Source organism: Mixophyes fleayi, chromosome 2, assembly GCF_038048845.1.
Source record: "Mixophyes fleayi isolate aMixFle1 chromosome 2, aMixFle1.hap1, whole genome shotgun sequence".
Lineage (NCBI taxonomy): Eukaryota > Metazoa > Chordata > Amphibia > Anura > Limnodynastidae > Mixophyes > Mixophyes fleayi.
This window is the reverse complement of record NC_134403.1, coordinates 367,492,150-367,514,649: the sequence shown is the minus strand read 5'-3', so window position 1 is coordinate 367,514,649 and position 22,500 is coordinate 367,492,150. Positions and strand designations below refer to the sequence as shown.

General features: G+C 41.8%; 1 protein-coding gene across 1 annotated transcript in view; it reads right to left on the bottom strand.

The window, feature by feature from the left end:
- B4GALT4 (beta-1,4-galactosyltransferase 4) overlaps positions 1-22,119 on the bottom strand; it is a 46,073-nt gene extending 23,954 nt beyond the window's left edge. Inside the window, 2 exon segments of the mRNA XM_075197380.1 lie at positions 2,218-2,659; positions 21,971-22,119. Of these exon segments, the coding sequence (XP_075053481.1) occupies positions 2,218-2,482 (265 nt within the window). The 5' untranslated portion in view covers positions 2,483-2,659; positions 21,971-22,119.
- Between the last annotated feature and the right edge of the window lie 381 nt (positions 22,120-22,500).

Sequence of the window (22,500 nt, the reverse complement as noted above, 5' to 3'; positions counted from 1 at the left end):
TATCTGTCTTCTAAAGCTGGCTATTGAAAGTACAGTAGTGCAGGATAATTGATCGCTAGCTGCCTGAAATAGGGCTAACTAGTGTCCGTGAATCGGGCTGGTGCGCTAGCATATAGGTATAGGGATATCCCAATGAATATATACCATGGTATAGCAATTGATTGCTAGCTGCCTGCAATAAACTCTTAACTATAGGTCAATGGGTCTATCCCCTAGTAGAATGTACGACCTGAATAATAATTCCCTCTGCAGGTAGAGGGTAATAGATTTGGGAGTTTTGCATGATATTTCCAGGCTCATTGTGGTTTGACCAAACAAAGGGATTTAAAATTATGTCTAAGGAATAAGTAACCAATGAGCTCTTTCTTATTCAGATTGGCTAACACTGTGGTCAATCAAAATAGAGAAACAGTATAGGCTAATGCCTCCTTTATAAAGAATCTGTTTTAGAATGTTAGCGAAACGCGTGTCATGTAGCACACACCAAGAGCGTGACTTTGTTAATTAGTTCAGAAAGCTTTGACTCAGATACATGGCTGTATTGGAAATGAATTAAGAATTCTGATTAGACATTTTAGATATAATAAATAAACTGATTCTACATAAATAACCTAGGAGGGAATAATATTAATATGGTGCAAACTTGTAATATTATAAGAACACCTTAATATTACAAATATTTTATTATATAGTGGGGACGGCAATCATATATATAATTAGTGGAAGATATAAGTAATTTATTCTGTTACAGAAATAATGAGAGCATTGTATAATAGAATTATTGTTTGGCCGACTAATGAATAAACAAATCTGTTTCAATATGAACACAAGGTTGTACAACCTATATTAATATATGGACTTTCAAGCCGAAGTCGACAACAGTATTTATACAATCAAAATGCTATTTAATATCCAACTAAATTTTGGTTTTAAAGAATTTTACTATCCTTGCACTTAACATACAATAACTAAATAAGTGTTTAAATATTTCACTATTTGGGTATCTATGCAGAACAAGAATTCACTTAAAACAAACCTAATAGAATGTTGATTTTTATGGTAGAATGAAGACTCCAGAGTGACCCAATTATAATACTTTTCTTTTGGTTTGTGCGTTTATATAGAATCTATTTTGGGAAGCATCATCTAGTGGATAAAATAGAGGACGCAATTACAAAGTAGTCTTCAGTGCGGAACGTCTGCTCTGCAGCTACTAAGCATTCGGACTTCAGCGTCACCTCTTAAATGTACTCGATATCAACTCCAATTCGTTCAGAATTGCTTATTAAACAAACGTCATTTACAGATAACCATCATAAAAGTTTATTTGATTAATTGTCTGTTTTCTTTGGCGTTACAGTTAATCAGTATTAACTGAGCCAGAAATATGGCTTTACTGACACAGATAAATATTTACTTGCCTGGAAGTCACATATGGACCGGCACGGCTGGATATTTGAGTGTTGGGGAATAAATAGAGGGAATTAACATGAGCAACGACAAAAAAATGGACCCTAGTCTGTGTGTGCGTGTGTGTGTGTGTGTGTGTGTGTGTGTGTGTGTGTGTGTGTGTTAGGGAATTTAGACTAAGTTCCAATGGTGCAGGGACTGATGTGAGCGAGTTCTCTGTACAGCGCTGCGGAATTAGTGGTGCTATATAAATAAATAAATGGTGATGATGATGATGATGAGGATGATGATGATGATGTTTGCTTGTTGCTATAATTACAGCCAGCAAAACACAGCAAGTCGGTGGATGTTATTCATTGTAACAGAGAGACTCTAGGGAACTAATGGTGCATGATATTCACATAATAGAAGGAGGCTAGAATGATAAATTAGATGGGTACTGACACTAACATGCTGGTCAGCTGGCCATTTGTTGGAGAATCCCTGCCTAGCAAGGCTGTGTGTGATTTCAGATCGCCCACATAGGGTGTAAAAAAAAAAAACAACATGGGCAAAGAAGCGAAGAAATATTTAAAATGACCAAAACCACATATGTATTGTAATGTCAATAAATGTATTCTACAAAGACAAAGATAGATGGTAGTGTAAGCTACATTAACAATGTTGGTTTGGTTGTTGGTTTTTTTTTTGGTTGTCCAGGGCTCCCCATGATGTCATTAGTTCCTAGTAAATTCATAGGCTGCAGTTTCCAAATGTAGGGGCTATATATCAATACAACCATACACAACAACCTAGCATAATACTCACTCAGATAGGGTGACAAGGCAGGACAGATTTTTAAGTCCTCTTTGGTCGTCTCTTCCACGACTAGTGGTTGCCCTTTGTCTTCAGTCTTCCTCTCACAGGACGGACGCCTCCAAAAATTATCAGCGGCAGACTTGTATTTTGGGGAGTTGTGTGTGCTGCCCCTTAGATAAAAGCCGGCCCAGCCGGCTGTCATTAAACACACGGAAATTATAAGCAGCAGCCTAATCCTGCAGAACAGACTGCCTACAGCATGACTTATTCCCATCGTTGGATCCTGCCTGATAGGAAGAAGACACGCGGCCGGAGAGAGTGCAGAACAGGTATCGGAGAGGAGCGTCGACTATTTCAAATCATCTCATCGTCCTCTCGCTTAGACGGTCACTCAGCAATCCATCCGGAGCGTGGGGATCAACGCTCACATCCGTCATACAGGGAACCGGACCTGGAGGTAGATATGTCAAGTTAATCCATGTAATGGATTAAAAAAAAAAAAACGTAAAGCCTAATTTGTCTCGAAAATTAATATATCAATCCAACAATATTTTTAGTAAGAGTTTTATTTAATATATCTGGTTCAGATTCAGCAAGAAAAACAAAAACTTTACGTCATTAAACATGTCCTTATCTCTCCCATTCTCAAAAAACCCAACCTCGATCCCACCTCACACACTAACTATTGCCCCATTTAATTTCTCCCCTATGCCTCTAAAATTACTTGAGCGGATTGTATGCAACCGCCTCACCAGACACCCCTTGGACAATTCCCTCCTCAACCTTCTCCAATCTGGTTTCCGCCCCTCCACTCCACTGAAATTGCCCTGGCCGAAGTTACAAATGATCTTCTATCAGCCAAATCCAGGGGTCACTTCTCCCTACTCATTCTCTAGGATCTCTCTGCGGCCTTTGACACTGTGGACCACCCCGTACTGTTGCAAACTTTTCTCTCTCTCTCTGGCTCTGTACTCACCTGGTTCACTGCATACCTCGCTAACCGTTTCTTCTCCGTATTCACATCTGGTTCTTCCTCCAACCCCTCCCCTCTCCCCGTAGGAGTCCCTCAGGGCTCTGTTCTCGGCCCTCTACTCTTTTCGCTCTATACTACCTCCCTGGGTGCTCTCATATCTTCCTTCGGTCTTGAGTATCACCTTTATGTTGATTAAATTCAACTCTACATCTCTTCTCCTGATCTTTCCTCCACCCTCCTCTCTTGTGCATCTCTTCCTGGATGTCCTCACGCTTTCTCAAAATTAACATTTATCACACGACTTTCCAAACAGTTTGCTCTTTTACTTAAAGAACACTCCCTGTTGGATGCATGGAGGGTCATTAATGGTACGGACAGGGGGTACACGTTTTACTCTCATCCACATAACGTATATACCCGTATAGACTATTTTTTCGTAGACGCACAACTAGCTACCAAACTCTTTAAAGCTGAGGTTCATCCGTTTGCCTGGACATATCATATGGGGGTATCACTTGAGTTACAATTAGCAAATCTCCCTAAGCGGAGCCTAACATGGAGGTTAGATGACACCCTCTTACTTAACCCTAACAAACGTTTGGAGCTGGCGGAGGCGCTTAATGATTACTTTGCCCTGAATGAGACCCCTGATTTGCCGCCATCCACAGACTGGGAGGCGCACAAAGCCACAATTCGTGGGCGGCTTATTAGTATCGCTTCTACTCGACACAAAGAGGAGAGAGAACTGATAGCCACATTAGAAACTAGACTTGTCTCCCTCCTTGCTCAGCATCAGGGCTCATTAGACCCCTCGCACTTGCGGGAGCTGGCGGCAGTGAGGGGCCAGCTCAACGTGGTCCTATCTAAAAAAAAAACAGCTTGTAGTCTTAAATGGACCCAGCAGCTCTTTTACGTAAAAAGTGATAAGGCAGATTCCCTTCTGGCCCAGGAGTTGCGGCAGAGACGTACGCGTAACACGATTACGTCGATTAAAAGTTCACAGGGTGTAGTGACATTCAATCCGAGCCAGATAGTGAAAAAATTTCAGACGTACTACTCAACGTTATATAACTTAGATGATTCTTCACCGCCACCCCCTGATTTAGAGGGCAGAATAAATACTTACCTGCGCTCCTGCCGACTCCCGCAGCTCTCTGAAGCAGAGATTGAATTTCTCAATTTAGACATAACGGAGGAGGAAACTACTGCTACCTTACGCAGCATGAAGGTGTCCTCGGCCCCAGGTCCAGAAGGCTTCCCAGCCAAAACATTTGCTGGTGTCCTTGGCCCTAAACTCACTATGTGGTTTAACGCCATCCTTGATGGAGCCGCCTTTGATCCGGTGACGACCCGAGACCGGATTTCAGTAATCCCAAAAGAGGGTAAGGACCCCTCTCTTTGTAGTAGCTACCGCCCCATATCACTTCTAAACGTCGAACCTCAAGATATATGCTAAAATCCTTGCGAATAGAGTCAATTCTGTGCTCCCCAAGCTAATACACCCAGATCAAGTTGGATTTGTCCCAGGTCGACAGGCTGCGGACAACACTAGGCAGACCATAGAGCTCATCCAACATATTGATTATAGCAAGCAACCCTCTCTTCTCATGTCAATTGACGCGGAGAAGGCATTTGACCACGTTGGCTGGCCTTTCATGTTGCAAGCATTAGCTGTGTATGGCTTTCTAGATCGCTTCCTCGGGGGTGTCAGCCCTGTACCATAAACCATTGACATCTGTCCAGGTGAATGGATGCTCCTCTCCATCCTTCGCTATCCGAAACGGAACCCAGCAAGGATGCCCCCTCTCTCCCCTTCTATTTGCCTTGGTGATGGAACCTCTAGCTACGAGAATTCGTATAAATCCTAATATAACTGGGATACAGCTACCCTCCAGTACTCACAAAATAGCCCTCTATGCGGACTATATCCTCCTTACCTTAACTAACTCTTTAACTACTCTCCCCAACCTATTTCAAGAACTCGACATTTTTTCCACAATATCAAATTTTAAGATAAACACAACCAAAACAGATATCCTAGACTTCCATATCCCCCTAAGCTAAAGCAACTCTTAGAATTAAATTTCCCCTTTCGCTGGACCTCCGACCACATAAGATACTTGGGCATAGCTCTCACCAGAAAGGTGGAAAACATCTACCAAGCCAACTACCCCCCCTTATAGCTTGTATAAAAAAAGATCTACAAGAATGGGATAAACTCATGATATCTTGGGTTGGACGGATTACGTCCGTGAAAATGAACTTGCTCCCAAGGTTATTATACCTCTTTCACACTCTCCCCATCAGGGTCCCCCCTTCAATCTTGAAAATGTTACAAACTCTTATAATGAAGTTTATATGGTCAAATAAGAGACCTAGGATTTCCGCTCGCATTTTACAGCGCTCTCCCACAGCAGGTGGTCTTGGCATTCCTAACATACGTAACTACTACTACGCTGCGCGGCTGGCCCAGTGTGTACAATGGCATTCCCCCCTGGAACTAGGATATAGGTGGACATAGAATCGGATATATTGGGTGGCTCACCGATTTGCTCCGTCCTTTGGCTCCCAGTCACACAGCGCCCAGTCTCTGTTCGAGCCCATCCAGTTCTGGCCCTATCACTTTCAATCTGGTCTAGATGTACCCGTTTGGTATCCCTCTCTCCTGCTCCCTCGATACTAATACCCTTGTGGTCTAACCCTGCATTTACGCCCGGGTTGTCTCGCTCCATGTATACAAAATGGGCAGGTACGGGCAAGCTGCTGTTACTCAATCATATAACTAAGACAACAATATTTCCACAATTTTCGGAGCTGGTAGAACGGTGTGGTTTTTTGCCGGGACAGTTCCACCAATATCTTCAGATTAGGCATTACCACCAAACGGTTAAAGCCCAACTCTCTTCCAGACCACCCACCACATTTGAGAACCTGTGCCTCTCGGGGCCATCCTCCAAAGGCCTTATATCCATTCTATATAACGCCTTGCTCCTCGCTACTCCGACTGTTAAGGACCACTTTCAGACGCAGTGGGAGGCGGACCTGGGTACCGAGTTAGATGAGGAAGACTGGTCGGATATTTATGAAAGTACAGCTCGTAGCTCTATAAATGTTCGTATCAAAGAAAATGCTACTAAGCTATTACATAGGCGGTACTATGTCCCCTACAAAAAATATACCCACAGACCAGTGCTGACTGCTGGAGAAACTGTGGACAAACAGGAACATTTATGCGCATGTGGTGGGACTGTCCCAGGATACGACCATTCTGGACAGCAGTCCTTGTGCTAGCTTCAACAATTTTAGATACTCATATCCCACCTGACCCTAGCATATTCTGCTACCGCTGCCCCTCCCAGACCTCACCAAATCTGCTCACAAGCTACTTAGGCACATTGTCAGTGCTGCCACGTGTCAGATAGCGGCCTTTTGGAAAAACTCCACACCGCCAACTCTCCAGATGGTCTGCAGTCGGATCTGGCATACTTGCCAGATGGAACACATTACTAGCATACTAAGGGGCTCCTCCGTCTCCTCCTATAAAGTCTGGTCTTCATGGGCCTTATATCATAATCAAGCTCCACTCCAGTTCTAGCGGAATCTGAATATGGAATGGCGCTTCTAAACAAGTCTACTTCTTCTTTATTTTATATGGGAATCCTCAACCCCCCAACCCTTCCTCTGGTCCCTACATTCCTCCCCTTCTACTCATTACTCCCATCCCCTCCATACCCTATAGTTCTGAAATGTTAAAACAACATCTTTGCTGTTCTGGATAATTACGCATTTATCTTCCGAATATGATAGAACTATGAGAGTGTTTTTGTGCTCAGCTGTATGTAAACACTTGTTATTGATTAACCTCTCGAGATTTTGTAATGCTTTTTTATTGAAAAAAAAAAGATGTTCCTAATAAAAAGTTTGTAAAAAAAATAAAAAAAATTAACATTTATAGAACTGAACTCAGTGTCTTCCCTCCTTCTAGATTCTCCTCCCACCTTGACCTCTTTATCACTGTTAACACCACCATCTCCTCAGTCCACCAACTCCGCTGCCTGGGCGTCATCCTCAAATCTGCTCTCTCTTTTGCCCCCCACATTCAATCCCTTGCCCAAGCCTGTCGCTTCCAACTATTGCCTGTATCCAGCCCTTCCTCTCTCAGGATGTCACCATAACTATCATCCATGCACTTATCTTCCGTGTTGATTACTGCAACCTTCTTCTTGCTGGCCTCCCCCACTCCCATCTCGCCCCCCTTCGTTCTATACTCATTGCGGCTGTAAGACTTCTCTTCCTTTCACGCCGCTCTCCTTCTGCCTCCCCCTCTGCCTTGCCTTACACTGGCTCCCCTTCCCCTACAGAATCCTTTTCAAACTCCTCACCATCACCTACAAGGCTCTCTCCCACTCTAACCCACTATATCTCCTAACCTCCTCTCCATTCACACTCCAGCCTGCTCCCTGCGCTCAGCCACTGACCGTTGCCTCTCCTTCACTCTGATCACCTCATCTCACTCCAGAATCCAAGATTTCTCCTGTGCTACCCCCCTTCACTGGACGACCTCCCTCGCTCCATCCGTCTGTCCCCTAACCTGCTCCTTCCATCGGGCACTTAAAACTTACCTGTTCCTTAAACATTATCAGCCATCCACCTAACCCTTTCTTATCTCCTCCACTCGTTCTTATCTCCTCTCTCCTCCTGGCCCCTCTCTCCACTCCTCCCAAGCTATATCCCCATAACTGACTCCCTTCTGTGCCTGATATCGGTTTACCCTCTCATTAGGTTGTAAGATCTTATGAGCAGGACCCTCTTCCCACCTGTCTCTATACCTGTTCTTCTGCTCCACCTTCACTGCAATAGCCATGCCTGGAGTTTCCGAAGTCTTGGTATTATTTGTTTATTGTTCTGTACTGTATCACCCTGTCTAGCTTACTGTTTGTATTGTGCACAACACTGCGGAAATCTAGTAGCGCCTGATTGGAACCAATCAAAAACAAATTAGATAATTAAAATAAGATGTGTATTGCTTAAACATACGAAGCATTCATCTAAACAACAAGGGAATGTGACTATAATTTACAGTAATATTATATAATTTTGATATTGAAAAACAATGATTAATAATAAAATCAATGGATCTCTCATGTAAATAGACAGTTTAAAAAAGTTATGATTTTTTAATGTGAATATTCGAATTATTGGTAATTGATCATTTATGCCTCATACTTCATCTGGAACTACTGGACTAGTTGTTTATGTTTACAAGCTTGTTAATTGGATTTATTGCTCTATATTATTCTTCATTGGATGTTTATATGTTTTTTTATTTTTAAACATTTTTTGTATGTTAATAAAATTCAGTTATATGTTATTATATTGGGAATGCGACTCTTAATATTTAACATTTATGATCATTAAGATTATTGCCATTTGTTTGTAGCGCAGACACACCTCCCAGTTTTCTTCTATCGGGTAATTCGACTCCCCTTTGTGACTGCAGCTTTACATGTAATATTATATTTATCTATTACAACTATTAGCGCCATTGGGGGGGGTATTCAATTGTTGCACTGGACCGCAAAAAAACGAGCGCGTTAAAACTATTACCGTTTATACGGTAATTACTCGCTGAATTTCATCTCGCAGCTCCCTGAGTTGCGAGATAAAATTCAGCAAGTAAACTACCGTATTAACGGTCTTTACGCGCAAGTTTACCGTATAAACGGTAATAGTTTTAACGCGCTCGTTTTTTTGCGGTCCGGAGCAACAATTGAATACCCCCCTTAGGGTCTGAGTTGGAACTGTGCCTCTGTGAACACATCACACTAGTAACTGTTCTGCAGAGCCACACTCCTACTCATATACTTATTGTCTGTTTTGCGATTCAACCTGTTTTCCAAGTTGATGTATGTACTAACTTTTGACCTAAAGTTTGAGGTCATTGCCATATAAACCTGTTTATTGCAACTTGAGGAACATACTTCTTCCAGCTATGCAGCGAGGCACTTGTCTTTATATCCCTGTATTGCATATTACTCTGTGTCCTACATTCTTTTTAAACTTGTAAAAGTGATGTATATTAAAAACACACCACACACACACAGCTGCAAGAGTTGAATTGACCACTTAGGAATCCTAAGCAACAACAAAAATGTTTTTTTTAAATCACAGTAAGCACAAGACGTGTACAAAAATGTAGGACATTGTGTAATAGACAAGCAATATTTGCTCTGATGCCGGTTATTGCTTTATCATTTATGTCATTTTCTGTTAAATCATATCTGTTGGGAACATTACGATACATTATGACACATAATTCCCTTTTCTCATCCGGTCTGGTCAGTAATTTGAGAATTAGAAATGTCCTTAGTTTCTTTATAGTCTGAAAGGAACAAACACAGAGAGAGATCCCCCAGCACACTGCTATAAGGAGTTGCTATTTCTACTTGTACATAACAATGCAGAAATCTCAGTAACACACATTTGCAAATGTATGATAAGCTACCCGAACTGTCAAAGCGCTTATGCTAATAGGGTGGTCCTAACTCTAATCAATGAGAGTCCCTATATTGGGACATACAAATGTGTTTTTAAATTGAGAGCTAACTTACCAAGAGGTACCCCAAAAGCCTCCAAATGGCAATACAGCACCAGCGCTGACCATAAGCTACTGATACCAAACAATACATAAGTGGAAGTTGCTCTATCAATTTATCGGCTTATAGCAGGTGCTTGAAAGGGTGGGGATATCCTGAAAGAAACAAACACAGAAAGAAATCCCCCAACACACTGCTATAACCAGCAAAGAAGATGCTATTTCTACTTGTATTTAAAAAATGCAAAAGTCTCAGTTGCACACATTTGCAAATGTATGGAAAGCCACCCACCCTTTCAAGCACCTGCTATAAACCTATAAATTGATTGAGCAACTTCCATTTCTGTATTGTTCTCTTTATAGTCTAACAATCCTTTCCTTAATCCTCAATAAGTGGATGATTCAAGCTGTGTGTTAAACAACTTTATATATTTGTGTTATTAATAGAATAAAAAAAAACTCTGGTGCAACACGATATATCACACACAAATTAATCATGTTGCTTTTATCTTGGACGTCCTAAGAGATTGTAAAAGGTATGTATTGCAACCTAATTTATTTCTATGTGATACATTGTATTGCAACACTGACACGTAATGGGAGAGGAAGCCAGACAAGTTGACAATGGGGAGGGAATGTGTCATACATATGTTCCCCAACCACCAATCTTCCCTTGTCACAAGAGGGGAGTACACAGACCAACTAAATTCATGAAATGCACCTGATTCACAACACTACACAAACTCAAAATCCTTCTTGTGTCTATTACAGAATTACAGAAAACTCTGACTTTTACAAACCGTCACTTTTTTCATCCAAACACTTCAGAGTTGATCACTACTCACAAAGGTCTTCTTCCCAGAGAGCCTCACGGTGTCTCTACCTCACTAAAATCAGAACTGTCCCTCTCATGAAAAACAGGACTGCTTGTAGGTACTATTAAGGGATTGTCTGGGAATTGAGCAAACATTACAAGTAACAACAGAAGAATCAAAAATATTTGAATGCAAAATTAAATGTAATTGACCTTTGCACTGAAGTCGAATGTATGAACTCTGTTTTGCTTTTAACACCAGTAGTAATAAAAACTAACAACTCCCCCCCCCCCCCCCCAATACTTCAAAAGGGTACAGACTGAGCAAGGCGTGCCAATGAACCCTCTTTTAAATTATCAGTTCGATACAATGCTCCTAGCTGTCTTGTAGTCACTGAAATGCAGAGTAGGTAACTAGGAAGATGTCTCCCCAGTCATTAAACTTTGCATTTGCATCATAATATTACTGTTGCTTATCTATCACTATAATGACTAGTCAGAACAACAAATTCCTGTAACCCTTTTTACATATCGGGAAGTGAATGACAATTATTGCTAAGGAATGTATTTAAATTTTTTATAACAGTGGTTAATACCTGACAGATAAAAAGAAAAACACCTTAAACACACTAAAAAAAATGCATCCACAATCATAATAGGAGATAATGATAACATGGGAAAAGTGAAAGAGGAAATACATTACAAAAATAGCTAAAAAGAATCAGTGCAAAAATACATTAGTATTATCCTGCAATATTTTTTTATTGCTATAGAATTATTAACCCAGATGGGAGAACTTACCAAGAAGTTTAGAGAATTAAAACCACCAGAAATTATAAATTTAATTCATTTAAATGGGAAATACATGTCAACTGGTGCAGAGAGACCACTGAAATTTCTTAGTCAGCCTCAGAGACTTAGTCCAAAATAAACTGTCAGCATTCTGGCCAAATCAAAAGAATGAAAAGTTCACTTTCTTTAATCCGACCCTTCCTCTCACAAGACGCCACCAAAACCATCATCCATGCACTTATCTCATCTCCCACCTTGACTACTGCAACCTTCTCCTCACTGGCCTCCCCCTCTCTCATCTCGCCCCCTCCAATCTGTGCTTAATGCGGCTGCTAGACTCATCTTTCTCTCACGACGCTCCTCCTCTGCCTCCCCTCTCTACAAGGCCTTACACTGGCTCCCTATCCCCTACAGCAGGGGTAGGTAACCTGCGGCTCTCCAGGTGTTGTGAAAATACAAGTCCCAGCATGCTTTGCTAGTAGCTAACCAGCAGATAGATGGCAAGGCATGCTGGGATTTGTAGTTTCACAACACCTGGAGAGCCGCAGGTTGCCTACCCCTGCCCTACAGAATACTCTTTAAACTTCTCACTACCACTTACAAAGCTCTCTCCCAGTCTACTGCCCCCTACATCTCCAACCTCCTTACCAATCACACTCCTGCTCGCTACCTGCACTGGGCTAATGACCGTCGCCTCTCCTCCACTCTAATTACCTCTTCTCACTCCAAAGTCCAAGACTTCTCCCGAGCTGCCCCCCTGCACTGGAATGACCTCCCTCGCTCCATCCGTCTCGCTCCCAATCTGTGCTCCTTCAAACGGGCTCTCAAAACTCACCTGTTCCTGAAAGCCTACCAACCATCCACTTAACCCCTCATCCACTTTGCTTGTTCTCCCCCCTCTCCCCTGGTCTCTTCTTCTCCCTTGCATCACTGCCTCCCTCCGTGCCTGTTTTGTCCACCCTCCATTAGGATGTAAGCTCGCATGAGCAGGGCCCCTCTCCCCTCCTGTCTTCATACCTACTCTTCTGCTCTGCCCTCACTCCATATGTCTGCCCGGAGTTTCTGAAGCATTGGTACTTAGTGTTTATTGTTCTGTAATGTTTTACCCTGTATGGTCTACTGTTTGTACTATGTAAGGCACTGCGGAAACCTTGTGGCACCTAACAAATAAATGATAATAATAATAATCTTTAGAGTTCTTAGGACCGAGATGAAAAAAGAAGGGAGAACCAATTCTGAATTATTATGGAATTTAGACCCCACCTTAGGTAAAAACTAGGGTAGTAACTTCTAATGGTTGTTGCCCATCTAAAGAAAAACAGATGGAGTTGGTTAAACAGTTCCCCAACGATTAGGTTCAGATCACAAGAGGCTAGATTTACTAAACTGCGGGTTTGAAAAAGTGGAGCTGTTGCCTATAGCAACCAATCAGATTCTAGCTTTCATTAATTTAGTGCATTCCACAAAATGACAGCTTGAATCTGATTGGTTGCTATAGGCAACATTCTCCACTTTTCAAACCCGCAGTTTAGTAAAATATACGCCAAGGTCTCATCTGGGGTCTAATGTGTTTAACCGTCTGGAGGAAGCTAGCTATAAACTTATTCTGAGCTAGATTCACTTCTAGGAAGGAGCTCAGTGTAGGATCATGAACTTTTGGGGATTTAAATGCTTCTTTTGTTTTCTGCAAAGCTGTAATTTGCCTTCTGCCAACTTCTGAATCATGAGATCTAATTTCAACATTCACAAATGGAACTGTCTTTTCTTCATGCTGAAGCAGAATTGTAGCAGAAACTGGAGGCCTTGATAGGAGTCTAGGACCGGAGCCTGCGCCAGAGTACGGAACTGAAATCCGCCATAGCAACACTCTGGGGCTGTTCGTGGGAACTCAAATCAGACACCTGTAGCCAGGACCACAGAACTGGAACCCACTATTAAGAAATCAGAATGTAAAGAAACGAAAAATCAGAACAGAATGAGCTTGAACTGGAGACAGGAACTCAAAACGGTGACTAAGAATGGAGTACTCAGGACTGACCACAGACCTGGAACCCACACACAGATGTTGAACAGGAAATGAGCTCTAGAGACTCAGAACCAGCCCCAGCTACAAGACTGGTGATACCAGCATAATCCCCAGCACTGCAGAATAAGCACTAAATGATGTCCTTGCCAAGGTATGAGCACTCTTGAGGAACTGCAGGATTCTTGCAGAAGTTTGTAAAATGCAAGGCATTTGCAGACAGTTGAGCAGGGTGTTTTTGCAGAAAGATGTTCACTTGGAATATACAGGAATAATACTGAAAACAACTGGAGCTTGGAACCAAGAAATATCCTGAAAAGAGAAAGTGTGTTGTTCTGGCAATGAGTAGATCACAGGAGCAGGTTTAAATAGGATGTTCCTAATAGCTTTTGGTTACACAGATCATGTGATCATAGATGCTGAAATCTGCTTGGGCTGGAAAGATCACCTGACTGAATCCAAGATGGCCACGCCCATGCAGCAGAACAACCAGTATGTGTTTGTTTACAATTAAGAAGTGGTGTTCAGGAATGCTGCAGGCAACCAGGAGGGACCCGGATAGCCGCGATATCACCATGGTGGACATGGTATTTGCGACTAAGACCACGATGAGTGAAAGCCACCACCACCTGTGCTTCTAAAACTAACCAAAACCAATGGTGCATTTTACAAGAATTCACCAATGATGTAACTTACGGTTTATTACAGCACGGGTCTAGAACTTGGTAGCTGCAATAGCCAAGAATAGAACGCAGGTAAAGGACATCAAGTGATTCGCCACATCCAGAAAAGGTAATTGAATAATTTAAATGAATATTTGCTGTAGTATCTTTGCGCTCCGACGTCAGGATGCACCATTTGTACTGACATACAGCGGATATTGCTTATTGCTGTGTATTTAACATATTTAAGGGGAACAGAGAACGGGGACGAGGCAACTTTGTAAAGTACTTTACTAGAAAGTAGTGCAGCTTTAAGTTGTTTAACGATTTTCTTCATCAACATCGTCGTTAAACATTAGTGCTAAGTTGTGTTATGATGTGGGGGGGAAGGGAGGGGGTTCCTGTCCCAAAAATTCTGTTTCTCAGACAGTGTTTCAGCCCAGGCCTTTATAGGAGTCGTCGAACTGGTCCTGAGTGAAAAGTTCAAATTCTCTGCTATGCAGTATTCATGAGGGTGAAAAATTTGTTCATTTGCCGTACATTGTATTTTACACAACTGTCGCTATTTAAGTGTGCTCTCATCTTTCACGCTTACAAAAGAAAATTTAGAGAAATCTAAATCAAATCAATATTTGGTGTGACCACACTTTGCCTTCAAAACAGCATGAATCCTTCTAGGGACACTTGCGCACAGTTTTTGAAGGAACTCAGCAGGGAGGTTGTTCCAAACATCTTCGAGAACTAATCACAGATCTTCTGTGGATGTAGCCTGTTTGTAGGGATGTAATCCCAGACAGACTCGATGATGATGAGATCAGGGCTCTGTGGGGGCCAAATCATCACTTCCAGGACTCCTTGTTCTTCTTTACGATGAAGATAGATCTTAATGACATTGGCTGTATGTTTGGGGTCCTTGTCCGGCTGCAGAATAAATTTGGAGCCAATCAGACGCCTCCCTGATGGTATTGCATGATGGATAAGTACCTGCCTTTATTTCTCAGCATTGAGGACACCATTAATCATGACATAAACCCCCAACTCCATTTGCTGAAATGAAGCCACAAACTTGCAAAGAACCTCCAACATGCTTCACTGTTGCCAGCAGACACTCATTATGCCGTTCGGGCCAGAGATGGAAAAAAACAAGTGAGACCCAGGTACACCATCTACTGTTCGGAGAAGTCTGGCCAGAAGCGGTCTTCATGGAAGAATTGCGGCCAAAATGCCAATCTTCGAAGTGGAAACAAGACCAAGCGTCTCAACTATGCACAAAAACATAGGAACTTGGGTGCAGAAAAATGGCAGCAGATGCTCTGGACTGATGAGTCAAAATGTTTAATATTTGGCTGTAACAGAAAGCAGTTTGTTCGCGAGAGAGGGAGAGGGAGACACACACACACGACAACAAAACAAGGACATACAAGGTTGACGCAGGAGATGTACACGTCAGACAAACGGTAGAGAAGGTTCTGCTCGTGAGAGCTTACATTCTAGAGGAAGAGGGCAATACTGAGACAATAGGATCTAGAGGGACTCTGAGTGGATATGGGACAGTAGCTGTTAGAACATGTAGATGGAGAAGTTTTAGGTGGAGGTGGGATAGGCTATAGTAAAGAGGTGGGTGTTGAGAGAGTTCTTGAAACATTGAATGTTGGAAGAGAGTCTGGTAATTTGGGGCAGGGAGTTCCATAAGAGGGGAGAAGCCCAGTAGAAGTCTTGGAGATGAGAGTGAGAGGTGTAATCAGAGAGGCGAAGAGGTGTAAGTCAGAGGCAGATCGAAGTGGGTAAGAGGGAGTAGATCTTGTGACTAGGTCAGAGATGTAATAAGGTGCTCCCTATTACCTCCAGAATTCTATTCAAGCTAGTGCAGGGATTTGCAGTCTCATAGAGGCATTTCGGACAGACTATAGAGGGAATAGACAGCTAAGGGGAAGGCCAAATAGTAGGAGGTTGCAGTAGGCATAAAATAATGAGATTTTTGTAACGTCCTGAGGGATTAGCACTGTTCTTATTGGGGTAATGTAAGTATGCGCCTATGTACAATGTAGCTTACAAAGCCTTCTACATTGTACATAGGCGCATATTTACATTACACGATTAGCAGCAGCGATAATCCCGTCGCCATGGTAAACGACGTCATGAAGGGAAGCCGGCTTATTACTTCTTTGTGATTGGTTCAAGTCGCTTTCAACAGTAGTCGTTATCTGTGATCGTCGGTAAGGAGCCCTTCGGAATCATCATGTTGTGGCAAGTGTTGTCGGGGTACTCAGCATCGATATTCCGTACCCCACCCCAATATACTACCAAAACAATAGTCCTATAAAATCTGATAAAATTCACTTTGGTAGACCATGAAGAAAGAACATGCAGTATAATTGTGTTTGATCAAGTGCTAATGCATTCAGTCACTAAGAGGTTAAACAATATATTAATTTATTCTGTAAACATATAATGTGCAGATTAGAAAACCGGTGAAATTAGATCATATTCTAAGTGCCCCTCTGTAACAGCTCAAAAGCCTTTCCCTATCGTTGACCTGTACACCACTGTTTGTTGCAGACAACTATACCTTAATGAGCAGAGCTACCTGAAATGGATCAAAGCTTGACCGTGCTGGTCAGTCCCTCAAAATCAGGACAGTTGGCAGACTTAAACTCTGTTGATGCTTTGAGTGAACCCTGTAATGCTGGGGCCCTGTTTAGAAAAGGGATAAGTACTATTCACCTCCTGGAAAGCTAAGCAATGAGTGAACACTCTAGCCACCCCCCTGTGACTTGCTAACAGTGGCCTCCGAGGTGAGGGATAGAGGAGGCAGCCAACAGGGAGTGGGGGAAGACGACCATTCCTCAGCCTTGGGATTGACTGCTTTTGTCCAAACAGGGAGCCGAGTCAGTCAAGGAGTTGGGGGCTGGTTTGCACTAGGCAGCAGGAAATAGAATAGGGTGGCAGGTCCCTGAGGAGCCACCAGGATGCCCCCCATAACCTAGGGCCACCTCACACCCAGGAAAAAGAAGCTATGAGACCCATCAGAGCTACAAACATCCCAGGAAAAAAAACTCTTCATGAGTTCTATGGTCAATCTGCCCCTGCATATTGGCAATTATTTCCTTACTGGATCATACCACATTGCCAAAACTGAGCTCATCATCTTCCCTCCTTCTAGAGCTTCATCCCATCTTAATCTCTCCATCACTGTCAACACCACCACCATCTCCTCTGTTCCCCAACTCTTCTGCCTGGGGTCACCCTTGACTCCTCCCTCTCTTTTACCCCCCACAGTCAATCTCTCGCCCTATCCTGTCGCTTCCAACTCTAACATTTCCCGCATCCGGCCCTTCCTATCCCAGGATGCCACCAAAACCATCATCTATGCTCTCATCATTTCCTGTATTGACTACTGTAACCTTCTTCTCACTGGCCTCCCTACTACCTCACCACACTCGGGTCTATACTGAATGCGGCTGTGAGGCTCATCTTCCTCTCCCGCAGCTCCTCTTGAGCCTTGCCCTTCAATGGCTCCTCTTCCCCTACAGAGTCCTTTTCAATCTCCTCACACTCACCTACAAGACCCTCTCCCACTCCAGTGCCCCTTACATTTCTAACCTCCTCTCCATTCACACTCCAACCCGTTCCCTGCGGTTGGCCAATGACCGTCACATCTCCTACAACCTGATCACCTCATCCCACTCCAGAATCCAAGAATTCTCCCGGGTTGCCCCTCTCCATTGGAATGACCTCCCATGCTCCAGTCAACTGTCCCTAATTTGTGCTCCTTGCGGGCACTCAAAACTCATATTTTCCTCAAAGCCTATCAGCCATCCACCTAATCTTCTAGCCATACTTGAATACCTTACCCTCTCTCCCCCCCCCCCCCCCTCTCTTGCACTTGATCCCCTCCTCTGACTCCCTTTGTGCCTCCTAGGATGTAAGCTCTTATGAGCAGAGCCCTTTACCCTCTTGTTCCTCTACCTATTCTTCTGCTCCAGCTTCACTATGTAGACTATGTTTGGAGTGTTTGAAGTCCTGATAGTATTTGTTTAATGTTCGATACTGTTTTCTATCCTGTATGGTCTTATGTCGGTCTCTGTACGGCACTGCGGAAATTTTGCAGCGCCCTATGAATAAAGGCTAATAATAATAATAATAATAATACCATCTTACTTACACCACTAACTTTAATTTAAAACATTAATGTTGGGGAACATAGCACCAAAGTAACATTGTACCTCTAACTTATTTCAGATAATCTCGCTGGCAAAACAAAATCCACACAGGTTTCCAATGATCCCGAGATCTGGATATGTAGAAAGGCAACACAGGCTCCAACCTATGGAAGCAGCATTGCATAGTCAGCAAGATGTCCCAACTAAAGCAATGAACATTTATACCTCATTCATACTGCGCCAAAAACCCGGGTGTTTGCCGGGGCAAGTCCAGACGATCCGGGTCGAGGCGCAGTATGAATGGTGTCGGGTCTAATTCCTGGGTCCGACCCCGGTCGCCTGCACTATGAATGGTGAGACCTGGGTTTTTCAACCTGGGTCTCACCAAACACAATTATATATTAAAAGTTGAAATAAAAATACAAACGCATCACAAGAGGAGCCAATCAGAGCTCCTCTTGTAATGTTGCCATGGAGACCCAGGCAGACCAGTGTTCGGTATGAACAGGGTCTACCCGGGAATTTCTCTCCGTGGGAGCCTCTGTCCCCCGGGAATATCCCGGGTTCATATACCCAGGATATTGCCGGGGCAGCAGTATGAAAGCGGTATTATAAGCTGCAGAACGAGGGCGTGAGCAGGAGGACCAATTGCCACAGCAATTAAATATTCTCTGTAAAGAGCTGCATAATATATAGGTGCTATATAAACAGAGCTTACTAAAACAAATAAATGTAATTGTGACCTCTCCAATCTGGGGTTTTTAGGCTAACCCAAGGAGCCTCCTCTACCTACATAGGGGGTAATGTAGCTTTACGTTCCCCCTTGGCGGTTCCTAATTCAATATCTTATTTCAAGTATGTCTATCTTAAAAATAAAGATTATGTTTTTTTTCCCCAATGAGTAAAGTTTCCCTTCCTTGCATTTAGTTATTGTGACTTATCCGTTTAACAGTAAAGACCGAAGAGCGACAGAATACTGCAATCTGTTTATATATGAAAACGTGAGCTCATTTATGGATCTAAGCTATTTTTATGACATTAGTTACTATCGGAAAGATAAACTTCATCATAAACATAATGAACTAGGTATGCCCTATATACTCAGGACTTCACAATCATTAAAGATGATGTAAGAAGAGATAACAGAAATAAAGGAAGAAGGAAACAAAAATTCACTGTTCCGTGCCTGTTCACCAATAAATGACCCATTAGCTGTTACAAGGGTGACCAGATAGACAGGAACTAATATGCAGTAATATAGTTCTCCTAGAGGACTACTAAACACAACGGGGGGAATTCAATTGAACGCAAGTTTTTTTTTCCCTGCAGCGTTAAAAAAATAAATAAAAATAAATAAATCACACGCGGGTTTTTAACTGCTATAGCGACCGTTTTTAGTTAACGCAGTGGGAAAACTCGTACAATTCAATTGAAAGAGGGAACGCTGCCCCCGCGCGTTAATCATTGTGTTTGCGAGTTTTTAGGGGAGTTTTAATGTGGTCATAACACAAAAAAAAAGGATTGCCATACACATGCATACACATATTAGATTGCATTACACATTGATAATATCTACATTACAGTACTTTCTTTAGCATATTTTTTTTAATTTAACTATTGTTTTACTATAGAATCATCTATACCATGTCAAAGCACATTAGTACATACATATTTGTACCAAAAACATACATAAATATATTTAATTAGTTAATTTTTTTTTTATTTATTTTATGTTTATTTTTTTTTCATTATTTTTTTCAGAAGAAAATCAACTTTTACATGTTAGGCATTACTGATAAACATAGTTCATCTTTTTTTTTTTTTTCATCATTACATGATTTCAAATACTTTTCTTAGGTTTTTTTATTTTTATCACACCCCAATGAGGCACGAGATAAAACAGCATATTCGCCTGTTTAACGCGCCGCGTTAAAAAACAGTTGAATTGCTTTGAACGCGGCTGCCTCTCGCACACCCTGTACTTTCAATAGACCTTCTACTGGAGCGCGAGAGGACCGTTTCATGACAAAAAAAAACGTAGCGTTAAAAATGGAATTGAATCGCGGGTAAAGTTAACCCGCTCGAAAATCTTGCGGTCAATTGAATACCCCTGTAAGTATCCGTATATATAAAAAAAAAAAAAAAAAAAAAAAGAGTTAAAAGTAAAACGAAATACAACTTATAAAAAAATTGAAATCAAAAAATGTATTTTACCATTCATTCATATCATCGCTATAATAATTAGCACAAAGTATTGAACAAATTAATTCTTCTTGTTAACCATATTGAAAATAGTAAAAACTATATTAAAAAAAATAATCAAGACTGCTTCTAATTAATCTAAAATGCACAAATATACACAGGCATGTGCGAGGGGATTGGATCCGTGTACAAATGAAGACATTTAACAGTGCAATGACTACACAGCTGTACAACGTAACACCCAGATGAGATTTGCCCGTTCCTCCCCTGGAATACCAGACGGAACCCTTTAAAATATAAAGTTGCTGATAAGACCAGTAAGCCCAGCACTTAAATGATATTCCGTTGCGTAACACCAGTTACTGAAAAGAACAGCCTAGAACTTGTGATAAGAGTAGCAAGGCAGACTTGTGAAGTAGAAGAGAAAGGTCAGAGAAATAACATGCTAACAGCAAGAATATCAACCACACTGTCTATTACCAGAAAGCAATGCCTTACTTGTCTATGAGAAAACTTAAAAGCAAAAGGACAAAAGGCTACAGTAAAGTATCCGGGAAGCCGTGTATTAAAGGGAACAGTAGCAACTAGATATTGGGCTAAACAAACCACTATTGCAAACAAGACAATGGCAATTTTTCCCCCACAATGTAATCTTATGAGAGTAATAACAATTAGCACGGGCTGTGTGGTTTTGCTCAATTCTTTTGTCCAGTTTAAAAAACATTTAGCTGCAGGTTGTGTTAGTTTTTTGGGCGTTTATAACATTTGGGATGGATCGAAAAATGCCTTATATGTATTTCAATCCACGTTAACGCGTGGTTTACATGAAAAACAAACAAACAAAAGATGGATTAATAACAAAGGGCCTGATTCATTAGGGATCATACTAATTTGCACCCCTTCCATTTTAACATGGTTTTGTCCAGGAGACTGAGAAAAGAAGTCTCTTAAGTTAAGATGCTTAATGAATCAGGCCCAAAAAGCCTAAAAAAAAAAATATTAAAAATGATATATTTTTTCAAATATATAATAAACAGATCCTAAATATATGCATTTTTCTGATAAAAAAAAAAACACACAAACACCTGAGCTCACATACACTTACTGAACGGACATATGCAAGAGAAAAACAAAATAATTACAACTAATGCCGAAAAAAGGAAAAGAAAAAAAAACAAAAAACTTTTAAATGTCACTAACAATTTAAAACAAATATATTTATATAATGTTAGACAGTTTGAAACAATTAAAAAGGTCTTTCTGACACTGCTGCTGTACACAGATCTCAACAGCAACTATAGACCAAGTATTACAAATTACTATACAATAATATCATTTTTCAACTTCTCTTTCAGATATAAAGCGATGTCCATCAAAGTAACAATAAAACTCTTCACCATTGTGTAAAGTAGAAAAGCTTTAGTGTAATATAACATAACACTATATGCAATCTGATACAAAGTAACATTGTGAAGTATTTAAAGCTTTGACAAAGAAGCAGAATTTGCAGTTTTGCTGCAGGAGAAGGGAACAGTCACCTGCTGTCTTTCATCCTGTTCTTGAGGTCTCTTCCTGAGAATCAGATGCAGAATTAGGATGATCCCTCTGTCTGACAAACAGGCCTCTCTGTACCGACTCTATTCAAACACAGCACTCAACATGTCTGTGGGTGCAACTGATGACAGAAGAGTGATTTGAGATGGACTGACACTCCTCTCCCCCTCCCCTCAGCTCAGTTCCTCCCTTCCATGTTCACAAGGGCTGCCTCTATGCCATGTGGCAGACTGCCTGGACATTAGCTGGCACTAGAAGAACGTCTGGCCGACTGCTCAGCCAAATCACAATGGACGGGGAGGGGTCTACACGCGGACAGGGGACCCTGCATTCCACACACCTGGTGCAGCATGCCATTAACAAAACAGGTTTCACCACCCTCCAGGAAAGCCCATACTAAAAGGAGGGGTGCAGCCTGTATCAGATATTTGGAAGTCACCTCTGTCACATGACTGAGATTGTACCACTACCATCTTTCCATGCCTGTGAGGGTAACCCCGAAAAATGCTACTAT